The sequence below is a fragment of the Telmatherina bonti genome (genome assembly GCF_933228915.1).
Source record: "Telmatherina bonti genome assembly, chromosome: 6".
Classification (NCBI taxonomy): Eukaryota; Metazoa; Chordata; class Actinopteri; order Atheriniformes; family Telmatherinidae; genus Telmatherina; species Telmatherina bonti.
The window spans coordinates 34414512-34441575 of record NC_136624.1 but is presented as its reverse complement, the minus strand read 5'-3'; the positions used below and the strand labels follow the sequence as shown (position 1 = coordinate 34441575).

Here is a 27064-nt window from a genome sequence, read left to right as displayed (position 1 = left end):
GTACATATTATCTGATTTGCTTCTATGAAAGGCATGACTTCTACAAAACATATTATGTCACCGATTTGATCATGACATGATCAGAAAAGAATAGCTATCCAAGTCATGATTTCCTGTGGTCAGCTTGCAATGCTTTCAAGTCACCAGCAGGTGGCGACACATAGTTTTAACCTGCAAGTTTTCTCTGCACACTGAATGTAAGCTGTTCACCAGCAGATGCTTGTTTGTGATATACAGAGAGAGAGAGAGAGAGAGAGAGAGAGATTCTTTTAATGTCCTGATATGTTTGATAGAATAAAGCATTTAAGTTTTGCAGCTGTTCTTAGTTTCACAATGCTTTCCCTGATATAGCTGCTTTAAGGAGATCTCTGTGTTCAAAGGGAGTTTAGAATATGGTGCTAGACTAATAAACTCACAGGTGTCAGTGTCTGTCACAAGGCTTAGGTCCAAATACAGCCAGAACCCCTTGCAAGGACCTATAGGTAGCTTTGCACCTGGTCCCATGTCTTGCTGTAGCCGTAAATTCATCAGCGGTGATTAAATTGGTGCTTGGTCACACACTCACACCTTGAACTCTGTTTAGAGGAAAGTGCAAAGAAGTACATAAGTTTATAGGTTTTGTGACCCTACTCTCAGCATATACTCAGCATGGCCAAAGCGGTCTTCAGGCCTGGCTGCAGGCCAGAGGAGCCATCTAAAACTGTGTCAGCATGCATATTTATGGCAGCAAATATAGACAGACCCCACTTCTCACCTCTGAGAAAGAGCTAAGATTAGCAACACCCTCTACCCAGCATGTATCACTTTCTGAATTTAGCCCATTCCCCTTCTCATGCCGGCCCGGTCTTACTCCGTCTGTCCTCTGCACTGCCTCCCACTATTTCTAGCCTTGTATAGATCACCATTCCCTCTCAAGTTTCAATCCACAGTTCTCCTCATAGGGTATGCAAAGTGAATAACCACCACCACCACCACAGCACTGTGTGGACCTGCGAAAGGCTGCAACTTTCATTCTTTTAAATATGTATTCATATGAAATCTTGTATTTTATATAACTTAATAGAAATTGATATTTATTTGTCGCACATAAACAGCACAGAAGTGCTGATACTTTAGCAAAATATCTTTAGTTGATAAATATGGACTTAAATGTGGTTTATGTGTCTCCAGTAACTTGTTTAGAGTGTATTACTGATTTTTTTCCCCCAACTCTTATTTTAAAGAGCTTCATAAACTCACAGTGCATTGCATTGGTGCCATGCAGTACTCCGGAGAAACGCTAGAGGGCGCCGTTCTGTACGTTTCGGTGCTCGCTAAGCACCGCCCCGCTGCCCTCCCTCTGTTTGCCTGCTGACTCTCTGCTCACTGAAGACGCCCTTAGCAACAACACGCAGCTCCGTCGAATAAGACACTCTGAAGGATTTACAAGGTGCAGCATTACTGCACTCACTTCTAGTGAAGCTTCCTGCGAGGAGGATCCTCCGCTCGCTTCTCATGCAAACATGAGGTTTGTGTAGTACAGCTAGCCTGCTCCAGGCTAGCCATCACCGGAGACGAGCAAAGCAGCCCCAAGCTGTCCCGAAAAGGAGGACGAAATCCTGGGTGTTTGCTAACTATCAAGTCAGCTAAGCGGGACGGGAATGGTGCTCTGGATCGACTCATTGTACCGTCAGAGAAAGGCGAGGGGAACGAGGGTCAGACAAGAAATTTGTAACATTTGGACTCAGACTACTTTCAGCAGAGGGAGCGGCTACCGTCCGGACGGCTGTTTTTGTGGCTGTGCGAGCTAGCCGAGCTAGCCGAGGGAAACGACCCCCCACCGTCTCTGCTGAAGCTTTTCAGACTGCTGTAAAGGCTCATCCTGACCAGACCGAGTGTGAGAGTCTAAATTCACGATTCTGGGGTTTAAAAAAGCAAGGATGAACCCCTGTTAAAGCCAAAAAAAAAGAGAGCTAGTTTACCCCGAGGAGACTAAACGACTCAGATCAGCAGAATAACTCAAGATTTTTTGGACTCTTCTTGAAAGCAAACACTTTTAAAAACAAAGTTTAAATGTTGTTAGCTGAGTTTGCACGGCTTTTTTTCTATTTTTGTTAAAAAAAAAAAAAACAACAACAAGACACATCCTGGATTGTTTTTTAACTTTGGATGCTGGCATCACCAAGTTGTTGCAATCATGATGATAATAAGCAGAAAACCAGAGGGCCCAATGGCAACAGGTGACTAAAGTCTTCTCAATGCTTCTGTCTGCTTTTCCCCCCTTTATTTTTCATTTAAATGAAGTTTTTACGCGCATGTTGTGGCATTAGTTGTATTTAAACACACATCTTGTGCTTAAAGTTGCTTTGATTAACAAACTTCTCCAGACTCTTGGTTTGGATATCACGTGGTGTCTTTGTGGGAACATCGGTATCCTAGCAGCTGACAAGATGCGGGATGTAAACATGTTTTCTTTTGCTTTGATATTTCACAATCAAATGCAATATGGATATGATATTGATAGTTCCCAAAGCACGCCAGAGTTTTGGGAGTCAGACCAGGAAGTGCCGAGTTGTTTACACCTCTTGTAAGCATCTACTGTCACGTTTTATTGGCTGCTATGTTATCTAGCTTGGAGTTTGCACCATGATCATCATTGATGCCATTGTTGTATATTTGTCCTAGAGCTGACATTAATTGTGCTTGGTTCCAGGATGCGATTAAAGATAGTTGTTCTGTTTCCTAAGAAGAAATGACACTATTAGATGTTTAAGGGCTGATAAAGATCTTAAAGGCTGAGATGTTTTCTATGGTTCATGGTGAAGAGGAGGCGCAGTAGTGGGCAAAAAGCTGACTGTACCTCACCACATTCCCACTCACACGTTTTATGGCACATGATCTGCTGTGTCTGTTTGCTCGAACCTTGTTCCCTGCACTGTACTGTGTAGAAAGGGTGTGTGTGGGGGTTTCAGAGCATGTGGACCTGTTGTATGTTTGGTTACAAAGACGATTGGGCTCTGATGATTTTTGGTTTTGATTAGGCAACTAAGTCAGATCCTCCACAGCAATTGCTGAGCCCCTACTGGGTGATTAGGAGTTTTCAGAAGGCTAATGGGGGTCTGTGCTTGCCTAATATTGTGCGTGGAGCCCTAATGCTGCTGGTTGCTGCGCTGTGCAGGTTTAATGCGCCTGTATCCAAGCAGCAGGTCTAATCTGTCCAGGAGCCGGTCGAGCACAAGGGATGTGGGCTCTGACGCACCTGCACATGGTTACAGCGCTCTGAGGGACCAGTCAGAGAGAACATCAAACATGCCAAAACTGAAGGCTTTTGCTAATAAGCTAACCCAACACAATAGCTTTCTAAGTGGCTTACGCTGCCGGGTTATTCAACGTGGTTTCATACTATCAGAGCTTATACGCTCGCCTCCGTTGCACTGAAGCAGCAGAGTGTACGCTTGTAAGTTGAACGCCAGCCGAGCTAAACAGCAGGTCGGTGGAGGTTTGTCATTTTTAGCAGCTGGCTTCTGCCTACAGGTCGCAGACGCGCTGCTCATCCATCTACTCTTGTCTGAATCAGCTCATGTTTCTGTAGGAGTTTGGCTCGACGCCACAGAGGTGAGCATGAAACGCGGCACTATTGAATGACAAGCTCTCCCATACATCCCTCTATGTTGGCTCAAACTCCGAGCACACCTGGTGTGTGTGCTTTAAATGACTTGGCCTGAATGGACAGATGGACAGATGGAAAGATGCTGTCGTCACTGAGGCATCTGTTACCCCCATTAGGCCAATAATACCACTTGCAGCGCTAGCGATCTGGGACCCTAAGCCCTATCTAAGCTGGTCAGGTCAGAGCCCTGGCCCTGGATACAATGTATGGGACACAATAGATACAATAGTGTATCTGGTAATAATGGCCTTTTCACAGTAAATGTGGGCTTGGACGTTGTGGCAGACAAAATTCATGCTGGTCCCCAGAGGACAGCAGCCCCGCTGAGGTTAGATGAAGGGATCTGTCAGGCTGTTATAAGTCATTTGTTTTAGCGTCCAGGTAGTTATTGGAACTGGGAGGCAATCAATGAGTCTTTGCCTGGTTTAGGCAAACAAGGGATCATCTGTCTCCGTGGACGAGATTGAATTTCTTCCAGTCGACATTACCCAGAAACGTCGTTAATCAAGTGTGTCTGTGCTGCAAATCTTTGGTACGCCCCACGCTAACGCATTGTTGCATTGCTCTCCCCCTTTTCCTTCCCAGTAGCACGCCACGGTGACGGCCTGTACGACTCTTACATGAGGACAGACCACATCCTTAAAGACGAAGCAGATACAAACAGTCCGTCTGGGCTGCCCCCGATGCCCAAACACACAGTAAGTAGACACACAAACGCACACACAGACGTAAGCACAAAGCCAGTTAAGCTCCGTTTCCTGTGCTGAGATTCTCTGCCTCTCCAGACATCCTGTCCCTCAGAGAGATATCCCCCAGTCAGCCTTGTTCATATCCATCACATTTCTACACCCCACCACCTCCCTTTTAGTCTGGCTGTGTTGTTTTGGACGCTTATCTCTTACCTCATCTCTTATCTCCAACAGTTTCATCCCATTTTATACCTCTCAGGAATAAAAAAAAAAAAAAGCCATAATCATGTGAGCACTATTGACTGAGGCCATAAAGGAGCGATCGCTCTATCAGGCAGCTTTGCATGATTTGCCAAAGCGAAGGAGCCATTTTGTGTCCTCAGTTGCTGTAAAATGCAGAAATCCACGAGCCGTTATCACTTTTGTAAACTTCAGTTACTTGAATGTAGAGAAAAATCTTCATTTCAGGCTGCAGATGTTCCAAATTTACCACCATACACAGCACGTTAACTTCCTGTTTGGCCTTTACCAGCCTGATAAGCTTGCCTGCTCGGACAAATTACTGGACGGAAGAGCCGACTGCGGGCTGTTTTGATAAATCTCAGAAAATCAACCCTCTTTGTTAATTAGCGGATCCCATTGTGATAAGCTCATTGAGGTTTTTACATCCTTCTATTCCAACCAATTCTACTTAAATAAAAGAGGGGGAGGATTATTGAACACATACAAATGACAACGAGGAGCCCCAGTTGGAGCAGCTCCCCACCAGGTTTTCCTCTTTGAACGTCCCCTTCAGCAGAAAATGTGCACACAACCCGCAGCCTATGCAAATTATCATAGGCAGAGAGCTGGTTTGATATATTGTAAAGATTTATTGGGCTTGAAAATGTGACCCACAAACAAATACACCAATCAACAAACATTGTGCCCCTCCTCCTCCTCTTCTCCCGGCTCGTGTAATCCTCCCATCAGTGGGCTTGCACAGAGGTTAGTCCTAGTTTTCTATTCCAGAGCCTCTCCTCTTCCATTTGTGTTTTCTGTAGCGCTGCTGAACGTGACTGACAATAGCGTGCCCCAGTTCTGTGCTCGGAGAGCTGTGATGTAAACCCTATTTCGTGTAAGCAGAATGTATTAACTATTTAGATGGTTGCTGGGAATTGTTGTCGAACCTCGCGATGCAAAATTGATGAAGGAGAGGTAGTAGGGATGTTGAGGCTTCGGCTGTGTTACGACTGCAAGCTACCTTGCTACGGTTTGCTGCATCCGGCCCAACTTGTGCGACGTAATTTCTGTTGCGCAACCCTGCGTGTGCTTCATGGAAGAAGAAAAGCATACTTAGGTGTCTCTCTGCCAGCAAAGAGATAAGCTGTCCTCCATCTGCCGCAGCATACAGATTTACACGCAAGCCTTCAGCACCTTCATTAATACCTGCGTTTGAGAAGCTCCATCTCTTCCACTTCCTGCGTTGGTGGTTTTTTTTTCTTTCCGACCCCGTCTAACTGCACCCTACGTCCCTCATCACGCTCCAATCCATTGCAGCGAGGCACGTGCCGGACAGCTTTGATTTTTATGTCAGGATTCGCAGCTTGTTGGAGCGATGAGGCCTCGAATCGATGACATTCGCCGCGTTTCAACTTTTGCCCAGCAGCTGCATGGGAGCTGAAAGGCTCGCATTAAGTTAATACTATATGGTTACATGTATGCAAAGCAACGCTGCATTCCACCTCTAATTTTAGGACTCAAACCTACAACACAAACACTCCCCCAGCTGAGTTCTCTTTCAAGGGAGCACGTCGACACCCACTTTTAAAGTGCTATTCCTCGTTTGGTTTAGTCGTCTTTCGGACCTGATGTTGCTTCTGCCGTAGACCCGCTCGGCTTTGGAGGCCGAAGCTGAGCGGAAAGGAGCCAGGAAGTCTGTATACCTCTTCTTTTGGAAGGCAGCGATGAGTTTGTCAGTATGTCTCAGCAGCAACACCGCTGCTGTAGTGTAAGAGTATAATCTGACTTTAATGACCGTCATTTCCCTTGTGCTCCATAATCATGTGGAGGGTTTTTCCGCTTGTGAAAGGAGGAGGAGAGACGGAAGAAAGAATTCCTGGGGTTGCCAAAATAAAACTTATTTACTGGAAAGACTCTTGAGCTTTTTCTAAACTCTCATAACCCCACAGGTCACCTTGAGTCGTGGTGGGTCTCTGAGTTTTTATGTTTGTAAGCATAAATGATAGATAATAACGTCTTCACTGATATTTTAGTAAAGATGGCTGTGTGTCAGTCTGATCTGATTATTAACCTCCAGCCACAGCGCGCTTGTATGAAGCCAGACGTTACCTGTTCAGTCCAAATAAAATATCTAAAATATCCCAAACCAGTGAAAGAAGTTTAATATCTGACTTCCCTTGATGACAAGTTACTGCATTTCTTTTTAACTTTTACCTTTAGCCTAATTGCCAGCAGCTGTTACAAAAACAAGTGGGTGGGGATTTGAAGCGGGTTGTGCGTGTGTGTTTTTGGTTAGGGGTGGGTTTGTCACCTCTAAAGCATTTACAGCCAAACTGGATCTAGATCCTGTTGTGCCAGTTTGCCATCTTTATTAGATTCTTTGTGTTTGTCGCTCGACAAAACGTTTGGGCTTGAGTCGCACAAAAACCTGAGCTGCATCTGATGTGTGCTGTGCTTTCTGTTTTCTCAGTTTAGTTTGGAGTCTGTGTGTGTTTTCACAATGTGCCGTGGGCCACAAACAAATCTATTAAAGCCCATACTGGTGTGTGTGAGACGGTGATCAATCCAGACGGCCGCTAATCTTATTAGGGGTGGGAAAATCGAAACGAAAAATCAAAACGAAAAAACTTTTCTTTTGCTTCACAATTTTAAAATTGATTTCTTCTTTGAAAAAATTTTTTTTCTCAGATAAATAAAAATAATCCTCTTTTTTTTTGTCATTTTTATTGTTATTATTGATCTTTTTACTTGTCTTCTTTGGTATTATAGCAGCAGAATGATGGTCTGGCTGCTGTGTTGTTTTTTTCCAAATTGAAATCAAGATAAATGGGAAGCAAAAAAAAAAAGTTTTATACATTTATTTTGTTTTTCATCTACAAAAATCAGCAATATTTAAGAATTGTGAGAAACGCAATTTAAATCGAATCGGCTCCCAAAAAAATCAGAATCGAATCAGGAGAAAAACATATGGAACGGCCCTAAATCTTGTTGATCAGTCTTATTCGGTGTGAAATGCTGAAATAGTTAGAGCCAAGCTGAATATTTTATTAGTTTTTGAAGGTTTCTGAACTTAAACACAACCAGAAAACTGCGATTGTGTGTTACGTCTTTCATTTCCCACAACTCTTTGTGTTTCATCCTTCCTTGCAGGTTGTCAGCAACAAGGTTGTAATGAGGGATCAGGTGACAATGCGTGGCACCCAGCTGAAAGTCAAGTACATGTACGAAGACTCGACTAACAACCGAAAGATCAATGCCATCACCACGGCAACCACTCAGAACGGCGTGAGCGCAGGCCAGACGCCTACCAAGTCTGCGCCAGTGTCCAGCCTGTCCAAGGAGCACAGTGTTGACAGGTGAAGAAAAAGCTGCTGAAATATCTGTTTGTTTTATGGAAGGAGAAGAGCATCGCTTCATTTGTTTTCGATCTTTGTGTTTCTGTTTGCCACAGCACTGAATCCAGTAAAGGATCCAGTGAATCTTCAGGCTCGCATGGCGCTGGGAACGGAGGGAACAGCGCCAAGCTGTGTGGCCCACTCACACCTGACCAGGCTCTGAGACTGTACCGATCCCAACTTAGCCCCCTGGAGCAGTCAGAGATCCACTCCTTCCCAGATATCTACTTCGTGGGACCCAATGCCAAGAAGAGGGCTGGCATCGCTGGAGGCAGCAACAACTGCGGCTACGATGACGAGCAGGGTGGTTACATTAACGTCCCCCACGACCACCTGGCCTACCGCTACGAGTTCCTGAAGGTCAGACACACAGTTTGTCACTGTTGAGCTTCGAGACGCGGCGTCCTCTCTAAATTCTTCAATAATGAACCGAAATTCTTCCGTGTGGTTTCTCAGATCATCGGGAAGGGCAGCTTTGGCCAGGTGGCTAAAGTATACGACCACAAGCTGCAGCAACACCTGGCGCTGAAGATGGTGCGCAACGAGAAGCGCTTCCACCGGCAGGCGCAGGAGGAGATCCGCATCCTGGAGCACCTGCGCAAGCAGGATCGTAACGGCACCATGAATGTCGTGCACATGCTGGAGAACTTCACCTTCCGCAACCACATCTGCATGACCTTTGAGCTGCTGAGCATGAACTTGTACGAGCTTATCAAGCGCAACAAGTTCCAGGGCTTCAGTTTGCCGCTGGTCAGGAAGTTCGCGCACTCCATCCTGCAGTGCCTGGAGGCGCTCAGCCGGCACAGGATCATTCACTGTGACCTCAAGCCAGAGAACATCCTACTCAAACAGCAGGGCCGCAGCGGCATCAAGGTGAGGCGCAGCTTGGCGGGAGGAAGTTGTGCGCCGTCTAGGGCTGCTCGATTATGACAAAAATTATGATCACGATTATTTTGACTGACACTGAGATCTCGATTATTTAACACAATTGTCAGGGGAGCACTTTATATCAATAAACATGCAAGAAGAGATTTAAGTTAGTTTGTCCACAAGTATTTATTAACCCTTGTATATAAAAAAAGACTAAAAACGTCCCCAAGGTGAGCTAAAAAGGATCATCAGCCACGGCCCTTTAATGGAGTCACTTTGCGATGTCGCTCCTTTTTCTCCCCAGTCTCTTGATGTATCTCCGATTCCGTTCCAGGGAGGGATCTGTGTGAGGGACAGGTGATCAGCCACTGAATAGGCCTGCTAGTCTGCCTGAAGGGGTGGGACATTAATCGCCACCTGCAGGAAAAGAGGGAGAACTTAGCTGAGAGGAGGGGGGGGTTGTCAAACTCTCCCCCTCCGCTGTTCCACCGACGCGTCACTCTCTCACTCTCCGCCACTCCGTTACGCTGCGCCGACAGGAGATGCTGAAGGGAGAACAAACTGCGTTCTCAACAGGCCAGTGACAGGTGGAGACTTAGGTGCTACTTAGCTGGTCAAAGCAGGGCTCCTAAAATCACCACAGCAAGTCTAAAAGAAAAAGCACTAAAACCATGCAAAACGGAGCCCTGCTATGTCGCCACTCCAACAAAACAACACTTAGCTTAGAGGAGGGGGATTGCCGAACGCTCCCCCTCCTGACCCAGCTGATTAATGCGTTGCTATGGTAACGCCCCGTAACGGAGGGACATTACAGTGTTTAACTCGCCGAACTATGTATAGGAAAATAATGCAGCCAGTTGTCGCTGACAATGGTATAAACTATGTTTAGGTGAACTTCCACAACCTACTGCAGTTATTCTACATTGACCTGCAGCCGGAGCCGACTGAGACTGGCCGCCTGGGAGTGCTTTAGGACGGGAGAGGCTCCCGCTGCTCCTTCCTTACAGTAACTGCAGAACAATATGTGCCTTCAAGTCAGTTGCCAAAACACCAGAAAAGTCTCTAAAAACTCCAGTAAAAGTTGCTAGATTTGTCGCTTTTAACAAAAAAAAAAGTCGCCAGATTTAGCGAGAAAGTCGCCAAGTTGGCAACAGTGTCTGAATGAAAGCAGAGCGGCTGTGGGAGGAGTTTACTGCACAGCGCTGCAATGCTGTGCAAAGAGAAAAATAATCGCACCCTTTTATTTTCATAATCGTTGAAAACTCAGATCGTAATTGAGACCAAGATCCGATTAATCGCCCAGCCCTGGCGCCGTCTGGCGATTTTTCTAGGTTCAACGCTCATTTCTCCCGTTTGTTCCTCTTTGTCTCTTGCAGGTGATTGACTTCGGCTCCAGCTGCTTTGAGCACCAGCGGGTGTACACCTACATCCAGTCTCGTTTCTACCGAGCTCCGGAGGTGATTCTCGGCTCACGTTACGGCCTCCCCATCGACATGTGGAGCTTCGGCTGCATCCTGGCCGAACTGCTGACTGGTTACCCGCTGTTTCCCGGCGAAGACGAGGGCGACCAGCTGGCCTGTGTCATGGAGCTGCTGGGGATGCCCCCGCAGAAGGTTCTGGAGCAGGCTAAAAGAGCAAAGAACTTTATCAACTCCAAGGGCCACCCACGCTACTGCGGAGCCAACACCCTGCCAACCGGGGCCACCGTGCTGACGGGGTCTCGCTCGCGGCGCGGCAAGATGAGAGGACCCCCTGGTAGCAAGGAGTGGAGCGCTGCTCTGAAGGGCTGCGAGGATCCCACGTTTACTGACTTCATAAAGAAGTGTTTGGACTGGGATCCCTTGTCCCGCCTCACCCCCAGCCAGGCCCTCAGACACCCCTGGCTCTACCGCCGGCTCCCCAAACCCTCACCTGGGACAGAGAAGAGCCCAGGGCCTACTGTGAAACGACTTCCCGAGCACCACAGCACCTCCTTTCCCTCCATCCTGGCAAAAGGAGGGCCCGGTTTAGGCACCACAGCTGCCAGCAACAAACTGAGGAGCAACATGATGGGAGATTCAGGGGAGGCCATACCTCTTCGCACAGTCCTACCTAAACTTGTCTCATAATGAAGAAAGAGAGAGAGAGTCTCCTCTAAGCTCCTCTTCTTCTTCCCTGTTCCCGCCTATGCACTCCTCAGGAGGAGTCAGAGTACTGGAGAAAGTGGTTTTAAAACTCGTTTGGTGGTTCTTTTATTTGTTTTCTACTGAGCGGTGTCGACACCCCAGTTTCTGCTTTTAATGTTTGCTAAAGAGAGAGATTGATGATAAAAGAAGCATTAAAGTTTTTATACCGAGGATTTCCTGGAGCGGCCGTGGAGTTTCTGTCCGCAGCCCGCCGACAGGGTTTCACTTAGACGTCGCTTTTTAAAAAATGGAAAAAAAACCCAACCTGTGTGAGTGGACAGCTTTGTTGACGAGAAAATGTTTTTAACCCGCGCTCGGTCTCACTTGAGTGTCACGTTTGAGCAGAACGCACTCGAGCACACTTGCACACTGTCACCTGCCTGACTTCACACTCGTAACACTCGCAGGATGCTGCCGTTTTCATACGTTTCAAACTTGAAAAGGGCTACAGAGATTACTCCCACTGGGTTAGCGTTTAGGAAGATTATATTTGTTCACCTCATGGAAGTTAATAGAGGGAAGAAAAGGACTCGTGTTCATGTATGTGGGTACTGATGTAAGTATTCCCGACACAACATAAATGCCTTTAAACAGGTAAAAGGGGGGGTCTGCTTTCTTTGTAGTGAATAACTAGAGAAACATTTTAAAACACAAGTCTTGACTTCTTGGTTTTTCTCTTCCCTGCCTTCTCTGACCCCGGTGCGTAGCCGGTGAGACGCCAGGAGACATGAAAAGGACATGAGACAACCTATTTACAGCTCTCCCCATCCTCCTCCTCCTATCTGCAGTTTTCACCATGCTGGTGACAAAAGGGGGAGGGGCAGTAGCACCACTCAAACTTTGTCACGAAGGTGTCACCATCACGCTCGCAGAACTTCCCAGCTGGTTTATGAGACACTGTTTTATGTGTAGCCGCATAAACGGATAAACACACGGGGAGAAGAGTCGACGCACGAGCGATCGGCAGGAAAGTTGTTTGCAAGTTTGTGTCACGTTGCTCTTCCCTGTGATGGGCTGCTGGCGGTGGTAGTCCAATTGGAAGAATATGGCAGGGTGTGAGGTATGTTGGGGGAACATGAAGAGCGGGATGTTTTAATGTCAGTCAGAATTCTTTAGGTTTATTTTAGGGGAGATGTAGAGGACAGGCCAGTGATGGAGGATTTTTATTATTTTTTTTTCTACGGTACTGAAAAATGAAGTGTTTCTCAGGGAGACATACTTGATACATCCCTCAAACTTACAGTAAGCCCCCCCCCCCTTCCCTGCATCCCTACTGTCAACGAACACGAATGCCGCAATCTCTGGCTCCGCTGAGAGCCAGAGATTGCATTTACGATTTTCCACGGAGGGGGACATGCATGCGCCACAGTCTGACCTACATTCACTCCTCCCCTCCCAACTGTCTCTTTTTTTTCCTCTCACTCTGTCTCATGTAGGGCAGGGAACCTCTTTAACACAAATAAATAGTGATGGTGCTGTCCATAGTGCTCGCGCGCACGCACACACAGACACGCGCACACTAAACACGTCAGGTGCATGTTGATGTGGACCACACCATTCAAAGAGTTCTCTCTCTTGTCCCTCGTTTTCTAAGTGAGACTGTCAGGGATTTCTACTTTTGTCTCCAGCTTTTGGTTTTCCTTTTTTTTTTTTTTTTTTTTTTTTTATATATATATATATAGAAGTGGTTTCTGTTGCTTTTCACTCCAGAATATCAAGAGGATGTAAAACCGCAAAAGCCAGACGAGCAGAAAGCCGCGTACTGTCCCGTTATACTAGTGGTGTGAGTTAGGAAGGTGTTCAGCATGAAATCACAACCTGTTATCAGACTGAGTGACGACGAGAAGAGAAACTGTACAGTAACCAAATGAAGTTGTGATAGTTTCTTTTTCTAAAAAAAAAAAAATCTAAATAAAATTGCTGTTCAGTAAAAATGTGTTGCTGTGGGGTGATTTCTTTTTTCACTGGCAGACTGTTACAGTCCTGTAAGTGTAGTCCCGACCGTCATGGCAGTCGGGTGAGTCCTGTTGGGGACAGGGTGACACAGAGGGACAGTTTTCACCTGTTTTTGTCTCCTTAACCGTGTTTGCATTTTGGCACTTGCAGCCTTTATCGTAAAACACAAACCGGCTCTGGTTCAGCTGATAGTCACGAAGAAATGAGTTGGATTTCTGTCAGTGATGAGGTTACAGAGACACTTCCTTGGTATTATGCCCTGCTATGAAAGGTATGAAAGAGAACAGGTGAATTTATGCTTGTTGCACTTACTCATGCCGATGATTCATGCCATAAAACTGCTTTCTCTGACTGTAAGTCTGTTTTATGTACCTAATGGAAATTTACCCAAGTACAGCTGGATTATTTGACATATAAACAGCATATATTATACTTATTTTAATCTTAATTTTCGAAGACTTGTCTGCTTGTTTACAGCACTCTAGCATCCTATAAACCATGTTTAAGGTTCCAATGTACAAAATGAAGAATAGGCACGAGTAAAAGCAGCATAAGTGGATCTGAGCCTGATCTTTAAGGTAGACATCTTTATGAAAGGTCAGGGATGTAACCCTGAATGAGTCTAGTTTGGTCATGGTGGTGTAACACGCAGTAGCTCCTTTAGCTCTCTGAATACAGGTGGTTTAAAAGTTCAGGGACGTGAACACATATTTCTTATACATGTTGTCTTGTTTGTCATCTTTTCCCTTCATGTCCTCGTGGTGTGTTCAGCAGCGCGAGTTTTAAGCGGGTTGCAGGGTTGATTTGTTCCCACCATAACAAACTCAGGAATATGTAACAAGGTGCTTTGCTTCACGGAAAAACTGAGCAAGCCTCTCCCTGTTGTGATGATTTTGGAGCCGAGCCACTGACATTCCCGGTCCCTCCCAACTTCCTGCATTCACCTGCAGATCATCATAAAAAGATAAATATCACATGACTGATAACTCAACAGATATGTAAATGTCCTGTAAATATTCCCTTTAAGAATAGTTCAGGTTGTTTTTGCAGCTTTTAATATCCTTTAAGCCCCACATAGATAACATTCGAACTCCTTAAAAAGGAGGTTTAAGATGAAGAGGCAGCTGCAGGTGATAAAATGAACCAAGGGGGTGAAATGATGATTTCATATTTAGTGTTGCTGTTAATAACAGCTTGTTTTTTTTCAATGCTTTTGAGAGGATTTTGATCCGTTCTTTCATCAAAACAAAAGCTGTATTCCTTACAGTATTCCCAAACCAAAGATTATTATTATAAATATTTTTGTGACGATAATGAACTCCGTGACGTGCGAAAAGCGTCCACCTTGTGTGTGGCCTTGTCTCCTCATGGCAAAGAGAACAGCTCAGGTGTTCGGTGTTGTCATTCCAGGAAATCTGTGTTTAATATAGACAGCCTTTGTGACAGTTCTGGCTCAGTCTCACTGCCCGTTCTGCTGAATTACTCTAGAGATAAAGTTCCCTGTAAAACGAGACCCAAACACGTCTCGTCATTCCACTTGACCTTTGTGTGGTGTTCAGGTGGTGACCAGGAAACACTTTTCTAATGATTACGGTATATAACCATCCTCTTTAGTATGTAAAAAAAAAAGCAGCCTGATCACCGAGGCCCAGGTCTTGGTGTTTCATGGAGTGTTTACGCTGACAGGCAGGTGCCTGAAGTGAAGAAAAAGGCAGGTATGCATGAAACTGGAGGAGCTGGAGGAGAAACCGGTTGTGCAATAAGATCTAAACGAAAGATGAAATGTGTGTCATGCAGTTTTGGCCGAAACGTTTTGATGACAGCTGGTGTTTCAGAAAATAAGAGTGGGATTTTTTTTTTTTTTTTTTTTTAAATCATTGTCAGATGACTGTTTTATCTCCTACCATCTTTTCTAAAACGGCAAGTCATTGTGTCGTTATTCGACGAGGCTATTTAAATAAGAGGTCAGGCTGGATAAACAAGCAAGCAAAGCATGTGTAAGTTGAAAAATGACTCTGTTAAGTAAATCTGTCTCTACTCTGATCTATTATGTCTTCATATGAGTGTTTAGTTTACAAAATTACATTTTTTTTTAAACTTGTAAGTTAACTTTTAAGTGACTTATCCACAAACTTCCCTTCCAAAAGCATCTTGTAGGATTTGATCTAAACTACAATGTTTTTCTTTCCCATTCTGTCAATGCAGAGAGGAGATTTGGACCAATCCCATTAGATGTCAACCCAGTCCCCTTCTGACCATATGGTCCAAAGCTCTTCTGCTTTTACACCCTCTTTGACACACTGACTTCTGCTCTAAGAGCCGCACACATCACACGGTGCTTCCTCCTCCATACAAGATGCTTCCATGTCTGCAGACCATATGGAGGCACAGCAGGATCTCTGGTCCCAACTGGGGAAGGAGGGGAGGGGGTGGGGTGGGTGGGACAGGGTGATGACAGGTCTCTGATTACCATGCAGGTTAAGAAATCTTAACCTGTCTGCTGCTTCGGGTTTGGCTTGAGGGGTAAACATGTGCCCGCGTCGCTCTGCGCGTACCTTCATTCCCTTCATTTTCTTGTTGGATACGACTGACAAAATGTTCTGCTTAATATGAATCATGAGCCAGTGTGCTCTGCAATGCCAGCTCAAGTTTTTCCACTCAAAGGTCAATTCAGCCACTCTAAAAAAAAAAAGAAGACAATTGAAGTAATAGGAACAAGTTTAGTAACTGAGCTGAAGCACAACTGTGTTCAAACCTTCCAAAATGACAAGATAAACAGATAAAAAGCCAAACCTCCATGATGTCTGACCTTTCAATCACCAAAAAAGCCCCATAAATGTTTAATCTGTAGAGCTGAAGAATAAAAACATTGTTTTCCAGCTTCAGCCAGGAGAAAAGTCATCAGAAGTTTGTGCAGCCATGTAAATTTTCGGTGACAGCAGAGTTGCTCAACCTGCATTTAGGGATGTGAGAAAATGACTGATGTGTCTTGTGTGTCTGGACAACCTTGAAAGATTGCCTTGAGGCCTGGCAGAGACTATATTATGCTTTGTTTGCTCACATATTTGTGTGTTATATATAGAGTAAATGCGAAAAAGCACCTCTTTATGTGGCTTGTTTGATGCCGGTGTGATGATCCACCAGAGGAACTTGTGTTGTCTGGACGGAGACCTCAACTAAGACACTGACTCACCACTCTGTAGGGTCTTCTGCACTTCATTTCTACAGTTACACAAGTCTTATTTTGCTTAATGTTGGAATGGACAATGCGGCCAAACACACACACACATAGACGCAGGTCACAGAGTGCAGACACACAACAGGGCTATGTGTGTCGTCTGGCTTCGGTCCACTGGGACAGCTGAGGTACGAACCAGGCTTTGGACGCAGCAGGAGAATATCAGATTAGTCCACCCGCCCCCCCTTCCACCATCCCCTGTAAACACACACACACAACACATGCCCCCACATGCTCACAAGCAGACAGCAGCCCACTGTTTCTTACTCACATACACACACTGACACACTCACAGCTGAGCTCACACCAGTTCAAATCACACATGCACAGCTGAGCACATGTCGATACAGACTGAACAGATGCAGATCGTTGGTAGAGGTGGGGTAGAACTCCAAGAACATTAGCCCACCCAACCCACTAAGCCACATTCCACACACGCCGTAGGGCAGAGCAGCCTTGGCATATTTTTCTTGTTGTTCATGCAGAAGGCAGTTAGCCGAGGCCTCTAACTTCTTCAAACACGTCGAAATTTTTAGCTTTTCCTGTTACAGCAGTATTTGATGCCAGTCAGTGTTCACCCCCCCCCCACCCCCCCTCCTCTCTTGTTTACATGACCCGGCTGGGTCACAGCTGGGATGGGAATAGAGGATGATTCACCCTCTGTCTTGGAAGACTAATCCAACTGTGCGTCTGTTTAGCTATGTGTGTGTTTGTGTTTTACGATTGCATCTTTCCTTCTTGCTTATAGCCAGAAGGAAGCAGGTCTGCATGGCAACACTGGAAAAAAAGACCACCAAAGCCATCATTTTGCAATAACTGTAAACCCACCCACTCAAAAGCTCCTCAGAAGATGTTTTTCACTGTCTGGTCATGCTCTCTGGTGTAGAAATGAGGAGGAACATTGATGTATTTATCATGAAACAGCTCGGCGGTGTTTTTCCTTCCGTGCAGTACGGTGCAAGGCAAAACAGGTTTGTTTGTAAAGTAGCTTTCAACATTAAATGTTTTGCACAAGATAGAAAGACAAGTTGTGCAGAGACACCAAGAGTTTGAACACGAGACTACTTTGGGTTGTTCAGAAAGTCAACGATGACAACTTGTTTATTTTTTTCAATGCTTTTGAGGGGATTTTAATCCATTCTTCCATCAAAACACAACCTGTATTCATTGCAGTACTCTTAAGGTCAAACCAAAGATTAATATTATAATTATTTTTGTGATGATGATGTTAAGATTTTGGATCCATGAGGAAAATGGCATCACCATGGTAACTTGCACTTCTTGAAGTGGTGAATGTTGAGGTGATCATTATACAGTGTTTCTTCTGTATTTGTTGCTATTTTATTGAATTCATTTTCTTGTTTAAAGGTAAAATGTTTCTAATCAGGAATGCGCCCAACAAGAATTCTTCAAATAACTCATAATAAAGTCATTTTTGTCCAGAAAAGTAGACCATGTTCATAAAAACTCCATGGTCTGCAAAGATCTTCCAGAAGGTTTTCAGTCAGTTTCGTCTGAAAGTTTTATCGGCCTTTCAGATCTAAACTCTACAGCTACTGCCATTTTTTAAAAAGTGTTAATATAAATGAGGGAAGCAACTTCTTGAAAATACTTTGGTATTTTCTTAACCTTTGATTTTTGTTGTTATTTTTTGAGGAGCTGCTTAGAGGATCAACTCATCGTCACTTAATGTTTTCCACTTTGACCAGTCTGGTACAAACCTTCACGCACCAGGGAGAAAAGCCCAAAGTAATCCTAATATGGCATAAATAGTTTAAACTTTTTAAAAGTAATTAATTAATTAAACTTGTGTGCAAGAGGAAATATAGCAGTTTAGCCTGAAGTGTGTTTTTAAAAAGCAGCTGTACAAAACAATGACTAAGGCCAATTATCTGTCATAATCGTTGCCTGTCTGGTTTATTAAGTCTTGCTTAGTGATGGATGCGTTGTGACACATTTTCTCTTCTCAGCATCGTAAGCAAGTTCTAACAAGACTTTAAAATTAGATTCTCTTATCTCTTTCACCCCTTTTCCTGCGTCTTATTCTGACTCATCTTCCCAACCATCACACATCCCACCTACCAGTGTTACAGTGACAAGCATGGCCTCCCTCGACAGTCCACTTTAAACATGTCACTGACATCATTACATGTTGAACTAAATATTTCACCAGAGCCGCAGACTCCTGTATCCTGGTAAATCACCTACAGTCTGGAAACTGTTGTCACATCCTTTCTGTTGCTGGGTAAATGGGATATTTATGGTTAGTTTCAGGTTTCCTGGAGAAGACAGGACACAACCTTTAGCAGGGAATATTTGGAGTTTAGCAGACAGTCACCTAGTCATCTGCTAGTCTGATCTTTCTATAAGGAGTCCAGCTTACTTCACTCTAACTGACCTGTATGTCTGCAGTATTTACATACATACATACATACATACGTACTATATATATATATATATATATATATATATATATATATATATATATATATATATATATATATATATATATATATATATATGTATACATACAATATATATGTATATATACATACAATACCAGTCACATTTTCCATTGAATTTAATGATATGTGTATATATATATATATATATATATATATATATATATATATATATATATATATATATATATATATATATATATATATATATATATATATATATTTATATATATACACATATCATTAAATTCAATGGAAAATGTGACTGGTATTGTATGTATATATACACACACGCACGCACGGGCATGACACTGACTCATGCTGTGTCGGAGTAAACACCGACTCATCAGTTTCTGTCACATGTCCTGTCTTGTTTGTACTTTCCTTGAAGCTGCTTTCCACATAGAAATCAATATATTTCAGTGTTATTCAGCAAAAAAACATGGAATTCGGTGAAATTGACATTCTGTGCTCCTGCTGGTCACGAAGTCCAACTATTTCGTGGGCATTAGTCAGGCTTTCTGTACTTTGAATGCTCCCATATCAACCAGCAATTCTTCATAATTAGTGGCTTGTAAAATCAATTCACTGCTGATTATAGTAAATCTAGTTTTAGGAGAAGATACTGCTTTGCTTTGTTTCAGGGCACAAAAGTTCCACTGACATGTTCTCTGGGAATATTAGAGGCAGTATTTCCAGGACACTCTGGCACCAGCCCTGCACACAGTACATATTAATGAATGTGATTCGCTTTTACACACATATAAACGTGCACATGTGCACTCTGAGGGAAACTGAAAAAAAGCTTGAGCACAAATCAGCTGGATATCAATAATTCAACACATTAGTGTTTGTGTTTTACTGGCGGCTGAACACATATACACACACACACACACACACACACACACACACACACACACACACACACACACACACACACACACACAGAGGCTAAATTTAGAGGAGAAGCATGGTGTTGAGAGGCAAACTACTACTGTCTGGTAAAACACACAAAAAAACTCCTAATAAAACACAGGCACATTTTCAGTTCAGAGCTACTCTCTTCAGTCTCAGGCGAGTTGCAGCTTTTCAGTGTTTCCCTGCTCCAACCCACCTCACTCAAAGAAAATGACCTAACAGCCTATGAAGTTCCACACAATGACTCAGTCAGATGTGCTGGAGCTGGGATACATTGAAAACCTGCAGGGCTGCAGCCCTTGTAGGAGCAATTTGAGCAGCCCTGCTTTGGTTATTTGGTTTTCTTTGCTCTGTTAAATATTCACGCCTCACAAATAAAGTTGGACTTTTCAGCAAATTTTCTAATATTTTAGTTGGAGAGAATTTAAGATTATTACTAGTTTCGTATTTGTTGACACCAGCTTACTGTCCAGAGTGGAATGGCCACCCTGGTTTTGTTCATTTTTTAATTTTGTCTGGTGGTTTTATTTATTATAGTCAAGTTATTTATTAAGAAAATAGCTGTTTTTGGACACAGTTAGGAGAAGTTGTTAAAAAAGTTTTTTTTTTTGTGTATATTCTTAATATAGACATGGTTGTAATGTTTAATACATGGGTGCTTATTATTTACATTAATATTGTATTTAGGTGTGCAACACTAGCAACATATAAAATAATGTGTGTTTAAATTATGTGGCTGTATTTCTAAAATGTGTTCTGAAATTGGGCAACATATGTTGATCAGATAAACCGAATTAATCCTGAACTGTAAACGTAGCATTGAGACGGTCTTCCTAAAAATTGCAAATAAATCAGGATTAGTCAGTCAGATCATTTTTAAGGACACAAGAAAATGATTTAATTTACCCCAACAGGATTCTTCCTGCATGAATGATGGCTAAATAAATTTAAATGATAAGAACAACAAAAATCCCTGATTGGAGAAAAATGTATGCAATAGTAAAAGAAAAAAAAGTGAAATATACATCAGAGTATACGTACATATACTATACATCAGACATAGATTTTAAGCACAAATACTTAACTTTTAGCTGTAGAGAATGTGTTGTAAAAACCTCTAAACATGTTTTATTCCACTCAGAAGCTGCAGCGCTCTGCAGTGAAAGAAGAGATTTCAGCAGGATTTTACTACCTGAGTCATTGTTTTTCAAGTTTAAATTCTTTTTTATGTTTTTTTTCAACTATTATTTCATGTTGTTTACACATGCCTCGCTTCTCTGTTTGTTTGAAAAAGACTTAAAAGTCTTCATTTTAAACCTTGTTTTGTGAGGTAACACACTTGAAGTGGTTAATTCCTTTTTGGGTGCTTTCTCTTTGCCAAAGTCACACCTCATGGTTTTGCATCAGGGATCAAGGACTTGACAGATCCTCCCAGAAATGTGTGCTTTTTCCTACTACAGATGTTTTAAAGTTTGCAAAACCGTATATTTACAATGCTTTCTGCAGATGACTGTAAACCGTTGTTACTGCATGTAACTTGTCTAAGTGCACACGTTCTGCATGCCATTTGCTCTGTTCACTGGTCTTCATCACAGCTAGACATACTAGATGAGGATTAAAATGAGGTTTGTCGCTAGCCTTGATCTGACCTTTAGACAGAGCCAGGCCAGCTGTTTTCCAGTGTGCCATCCTAATGCTTAGCGTAGCTAACTCTCTGCTTTGCTTTGCTTTACTGAGCAGCTCTGTCTCTGGCTCTTACTTGACTTTCCACAACAGAGTTGCATGGGATAGTAACAGCGCATCAAGCCGTGCACTGTAGGTGTATTGAGACATGAGTTGAAGAATTCAGGGCTTAATGTTACTAATCCTGTCAGTTGGTGAAATGTACACTGGAAACGTGAGGCTGGCAGGGCGGTGTTATGTATATAACAGAATGGAAGGCTAAAGGTCGAAAATGATCTGTTTATGTTACTTCTGTGAAAATGTATGAGGGATCACAACTTACACATAAGCAGGTGTCCACATGCTGCATGACCATGTGGACATATTGCGTATGTGTGAAAGGAGCAGGGCAGCTACTGGGTATTAGGCGTGACAGAACATGATAATGGCTAAGAGGAATACATGTTGTAGGAGTGGGCTCCAGGAATGGAAATCTACACTACTGGGGCATGCTGGTCTGTGGGTCATACGACCATACAAGGACACTGGAGAGGCAAAGGACTGTCACACCAGTACTACATATGCACATACACATAGTACTGTATGTGGGTGTGTGCATCTGTGGTGTTGGTGGAGGGGGAGACTGAAGTGCCAGCTGGGCAGCTTAAAAATAGTGCAGAGTGGAGGATTGCAAGTGCACGGGACTCTAGGAACACATGACCATTAGTCCAGTAGTAATTCACCGCATATTTCCCTCAGCTTCACGATGAGTGGTGAGACAAAAAGAAAGGACAATGATAAAACTCAGTTGTCTCATATGGCCATAACTCAACCACCTCTCCATCATTATGAGACACCAGAGGAGGCAGAAGGGAGGTGCTGTTTGTAGGTCAAGGTGATGTTGCATGTCACACTGGCGTCAGAGTGCCTGTAAACTCAAGAATATGGAATATCTTTGGTGAAGCTTGCCATGCAGATATGCAAGGGTAGTGGGGCAGTAGGTTGATTGTAGGAGGTGAAACGTGACAGGGATCAGACTGCCAGGATTTAAAGAGCACTGGTCTGACCTCTGCTAATGCACAGAACACAGGAGAGGGATGATGAATCGAGGGGGAAGCTGCAGGAACAGCTGCTTATTAAAAAGGACTAACATGCTTTGCTCCACCTCCTTCCCCCAAAACACATCACATATTATGTACTTATTTCAATATGTACATATACAAAAACATGCTAATGCACACACACACACACACACATAACACAGCAGAAACTGACTTAATCCCACGAACAAAGTGGCTCATTCACCTCATGTAATCTTCGTATGGATTAAGATGGATTACTGGATTACAAGAGCCTCCTGGGAGGTAGAGAGGCTGACAGGTAAACAAAAGATGGACAGCTAAAGAAAATATTTGGAAAAGATGTGGAAGTTCATGCATCATATTGAAATACTCAATTGATTTACATTTTCAATAATATTACCCTTCATTTCATTGTTTTTCCTATTTAAACAGTGTTTTTCAGGCTTGTCTGTGGAAAATGCTTTTTTTTTTATGGTGATTTTGCACAACGCAAGTAACTTTTGCTAACTTTTACATTTGTTTTAGCTTCTTTAACCTCCCTTTAAAGGATTAGTTGTACAAGTTGAGAAAAGTACTCATTGTCTTTTTGTCTGTGAGTGTTTTTGACATCGTTTGCAAATTAAAATGGTGTAAGCCGTCTTGATAAGTCGGACTGGCCAGCAATGTGGGTAAATGTGACAGAAGCACATGAGACAAAGCTGAGGGTTTAATGACAAATAAACACTGTAAGAATAGAACTTAAACAATTTTCTCCATGAAGGCTCATAACTACTAAAGCTGCACTGAAAATATTACTGTGTTCTTCATCTTCTTGGGTGCTGGGAAACCGTTCCGTTAACCACATTAAAGATTTCGGTGAGATACAAATCAAGGGGAACGAAATTAAATGAATTATTCATGGAGTTTCCTGAAGCCATTCCTCAAGCTCTGGTTGGGATCATTGTCCTGTTAGAAATCCGATAATTTCCAGAAGCATCCTACAGTCACATGCTCACGTTTACCAGTTCTTGTAGCAACAAAACACCCTCACAACAAGACAGATTCACCGCCGTGACCGGCACTAGTGTCAGAATTATACTCCTTGTATTGTAATTTAGGCCTTTTACTCATCTTATTCTAAAAAAAAATTAGGGGCATCTTGTCTCAGAAAGATGCAGAAAAATTAGTCCATGCCTTTATTACTTCCAGACTGGATTACTGCAATTCCTTATTTATGAGTTGTCCCAAATATGCCCTAAAAAGTCTCCAACAGATCCAAAATGCTGCAGCGAGGGTTCTGATGAGGACTAGCAGGAGAGACCATATTTCACCAGTTTTAGCCTCTCTACACTGGCTCCCTGTTAAATCCAGGATAAAGTTTAAAATTCTTCTCCACAAATATAAAGCTCTCCATGACCAAGCTCCAAGATCTTATAGTTTCATATATTCCAAGTAGAGCACTGCGCTCTCAGACTGCAGGTTTACTGGTGGTTCCCAGAGTCTCAAAGAGTACTATGGGAGGAAGGGCCTTTAGCTATCAGGCTCCTTTCTTATGGAACCAGCTCCCACTGTGGGTTCAGGAGGCAGACTCCCTCCACACCTTTAAGATCGAGCTGAAAACCTTCCTTTTCCATGATTCTTATAGTTAGGATATGAGCATCTCCTGAGTTGGAGTCTGCATGTACGGGACCCAACTGTCCAGGTTATGCTCTTTGCTCTTATAGTTATGGGTAGTCTAGCCAACCTTTAATTATGTAGCAATGGGGATGTTACCTGATGCACTGAGATGTACCTCGCTCTATTACTCTAATATATAATATATATATAGTGTATTTCTCCTTTTTTCTGCAGGTCTTCCTGAATAAGTGCAGTTGTACATGTTGATCTGTCTTTCCTGTCCTCTCCACCCCAACCAGTCGAGGCAGATGGCTGCCCTCCCTGAGCCGGGTTCTGCCGGAGGTTTTCTTCCTGTTAAAGGGGAGTTTTTTCCTTCCCACTGTCACCGTATGCATGCTCAGGATGGGGGATTGGATCGAAGTCATGACTCGATGCAATCAGTTGGTTTCTATTACAGGATATGTATGAATTGGCTCGAAATGATGTGTATGTTGATTCGTGTATGTAAAGTGCCCTCTGACAACATTGTTGTGAAGTGGTGCTATACAAATAAAGCTGAATTGAATTAAATGTACAACTGAACTTTTGTTACAAATAGTTCAAGCTTAGTCTCATTGTTTCTAAAGCAGACTCACTGAACTCCCCAAACTTATCCAAATACTTCCTTTTTTTAAATTTTTTTATTTTTTACTCAATTCAGTTTTTAAAATGCAATTTTGAGTTAAAAAATTGAGAACTCACTTGGAAATTTGCACACAGACTCATATGCATTTAGTATAGAAAGCCATACTCATGCAGTACTGTACATCAATGAAAGACATGTTGTAAGTTAAGTCCCAGTTACTTTCATGTTCACAAAAGCAGCCTTAAGTTTATGTGACTGTGTATGACTGAGTAGGAGTGTGTGTGTCTTCTCAACACTGGGTCAGTGCTCTGGAGTGAATCACAGAGAGAAGAGGTAGCACAGCACTGTTGTGTCTGTCAGGATGGCAGTCTTGTGCCAAAGGAGCAATAACAGCAGAGACTCTCTCTGTGCAGGACAACTGGAGCATCCTGCAGCCGCTTGTCACTGGGTCAGCAGAAGCCGACCTGTGCGTCTGAGAAAGAAACAACAGAGCTGCAAGTATGCAAGTGACAAAGTGAAAGGGATGAATGTGGGGCTTTTTGTTTTCAATGTGGAAGTGAAATTAGGGCATTCTTCACAGCTGAGTCGGCAAAAAGAGGAGCTGGCTTCAGAAGTAGGCTAAATAATCGTCTCCTATCATCAAACAGTCTCTTGTTTATTGGAAGGGCAAAAGAGGGGACAGGAATGTCCATGTGACTAAAACGTGAGAGCGACTGCTCACACGTTCGCTGACAAGCTGTTGTCCCACTAACCTCAAAAGAAAATGTGGCAGAAAGAAAGAGCTTTGTGTCTCACGTCTAATTAATCATTTTTAATTTGAATTTTTTTTTTTTTTTTTCGCTCTGCAGCTCCACAGAGGATTGATTTTTAAAGGCCAGCACATGCACCTCACCCAGGGCTGTTGTGGCTCTGCAGAGAGCGATGTGATTCAGCTCACAGATGAAAGGGGGATTCCAGCAGTGGTCACATGCTTCCTGCAGGGCTATAGAAGAGGCCGACCACTTTATAGATGACAAGCCTTACATGGTTTTCCTTTGTGTGCTGAGGCATGTGCTGTATGGCATTGTGCAGCTTCTCTGTCCAAAGCAACATGTTTGGTGCCATACGTACAGCGATATGTGTGAAACAGGAAAAGACAAAGTGAAACTAGCTGATCCTGCTCCTTGGGGCTTTTAGATTAAGTGCAGTTGCAGGCATATGTTCTCCATGAGAATAATATGAATCAAGTACTACTTTTTTAAATATATATGAGGTGCATTATTAAATTACACCCAGCTCTTGTGGTGCACACACTAAACTCTATCTTCTTCTGCAGGTTCTGCTTTGTGTTTAATTCTAAAGGCCTGTTCTGCACAGGAGAATCAAACTGACTTTGCAAACTCTTGCTATTGCTCCATAAACAACATGAACAACATTGCATGATAGCTGTAAGTGATTTACAACAAATTACAGAAGTGTCTACAAACATCTAAGACAGTTAGCTTGGCCAGTTTAAACAAATGTCTTCAGAGATGCAGAAGACTCCAATGAGGTCATATACACATATTGGTTCTGGTTCTTTATCACATAAAAGTGAGATGAGGAGAAAAGTACCATGGTGGTGAGAGAGAAAGAGAGAGAGATCATGAGAGGGCATCATGAGATATGAGTGTGTGTGTGTTTTTCTGTGCAACAGTGGGGTGAGCCAGTTCAACAGGTCCCATGTTGGGGAGGAGGCTTGCGAGTGTTCAGGTGCTAAAATCCCATATCAGAGCCAGTGCTGACTGTGGTACTATATCAAGAGCCGGCTAGGGTTTCAGCCCTGCAGCAGAGGATTATTCTGAGAAAGAGGGGTTCTGGCCAGCCTGAAATAACTGCTCCAAACTTGCTCTGACTCAAGCACACTGATGAAGAACAGGGGGAGGAGAGGGAAATGCGACAGGAGATGCACCAAATGCTCCCGAGATTTCCTTCCAGAAGTTAAAAGAAGTGCTGTGAACATCAAGAGCATCTCAGGGGAGGGCGATGAGGAGAAAAGCAAAGAAACTGTGCATTTTGTGCACATGGCAAAGCATTGCTGATTACTGTAACCGAAGTAAAGTTTGGAACAATGGTGCATAACACAAAGACATGGTCCGATCATCAGTCTCTACATATCTTAGAGTAGTTCAAGTTAAAGTCATTTTAAAATCGAAATGTTAGCAGGGATCTGCTTGATAGGATTTCTATGAATCAACACAAGATCTTCCCTCAAAACGATGTTATCTGAGTATGTTACTCCAAAAACTGGAAATATCCTTCAGCATTGATGGACAAATCTCAAGCACCCCTCATACCATCGCTTTGAACTGTTTCGTAATAAAAGACTAGATGGTTCCTATCTATATCAACTTGGAAGGGGTTCAATAATTTTTTTTAATCGTTGGTATTGCAGTAGTCGTAATGGTCAGACCACTTGACGTCTGTTTCCACTTTCCATTCTTAGATGAGATTGAGCTCATCTAATAACTTGTTTGTTTTTTTTCTCACACTTGTATTCCAAAGCCCTTTACAGTG

The 27064-nt window shown here is 43.2% G+C and overlaps 1 protein-coding gene across 2 annotated transcripts; it reads left to right on the top strand.

Annotated features, from left to right (window-relative positions):
• The first annotated feature begins 1410 nt into the window (after nt 1-1410).
• dyrk3 (dual specificity tyrosine phosphorylation regulated kinase 3) lies at nt 1411-12912 on the top strand. 2 transcript variants are annotated; one of them, XM_079241824.1, is made up of 6 exons: nt 1411-2219; nt 4238-4347; nt 7711-7916; nt 8012-8315; nt 8412-8828; nt 10202-12912. In XM_079241824.1, exons 1-6 carry the CDS (start codon nt 2177-2179, stop codon nt 10931-10933), a joined length of 1812 nt encoding a protein of 603 aa, XP_079097950.1. In that variant the 5' UTR covers nt 1411-2176; the 3' UTR covers nt 10934-12912. The 2 variants fall into 2 exon arrangements, with proteins under 2 accessions (XP_079097950.1, XP_079097949.1); XM_079241823.1 differs by having other exon boundaries at nt 4235-4347.
• Nucleotides 12913-27064: the final 14152 nt, after the last annotated feature.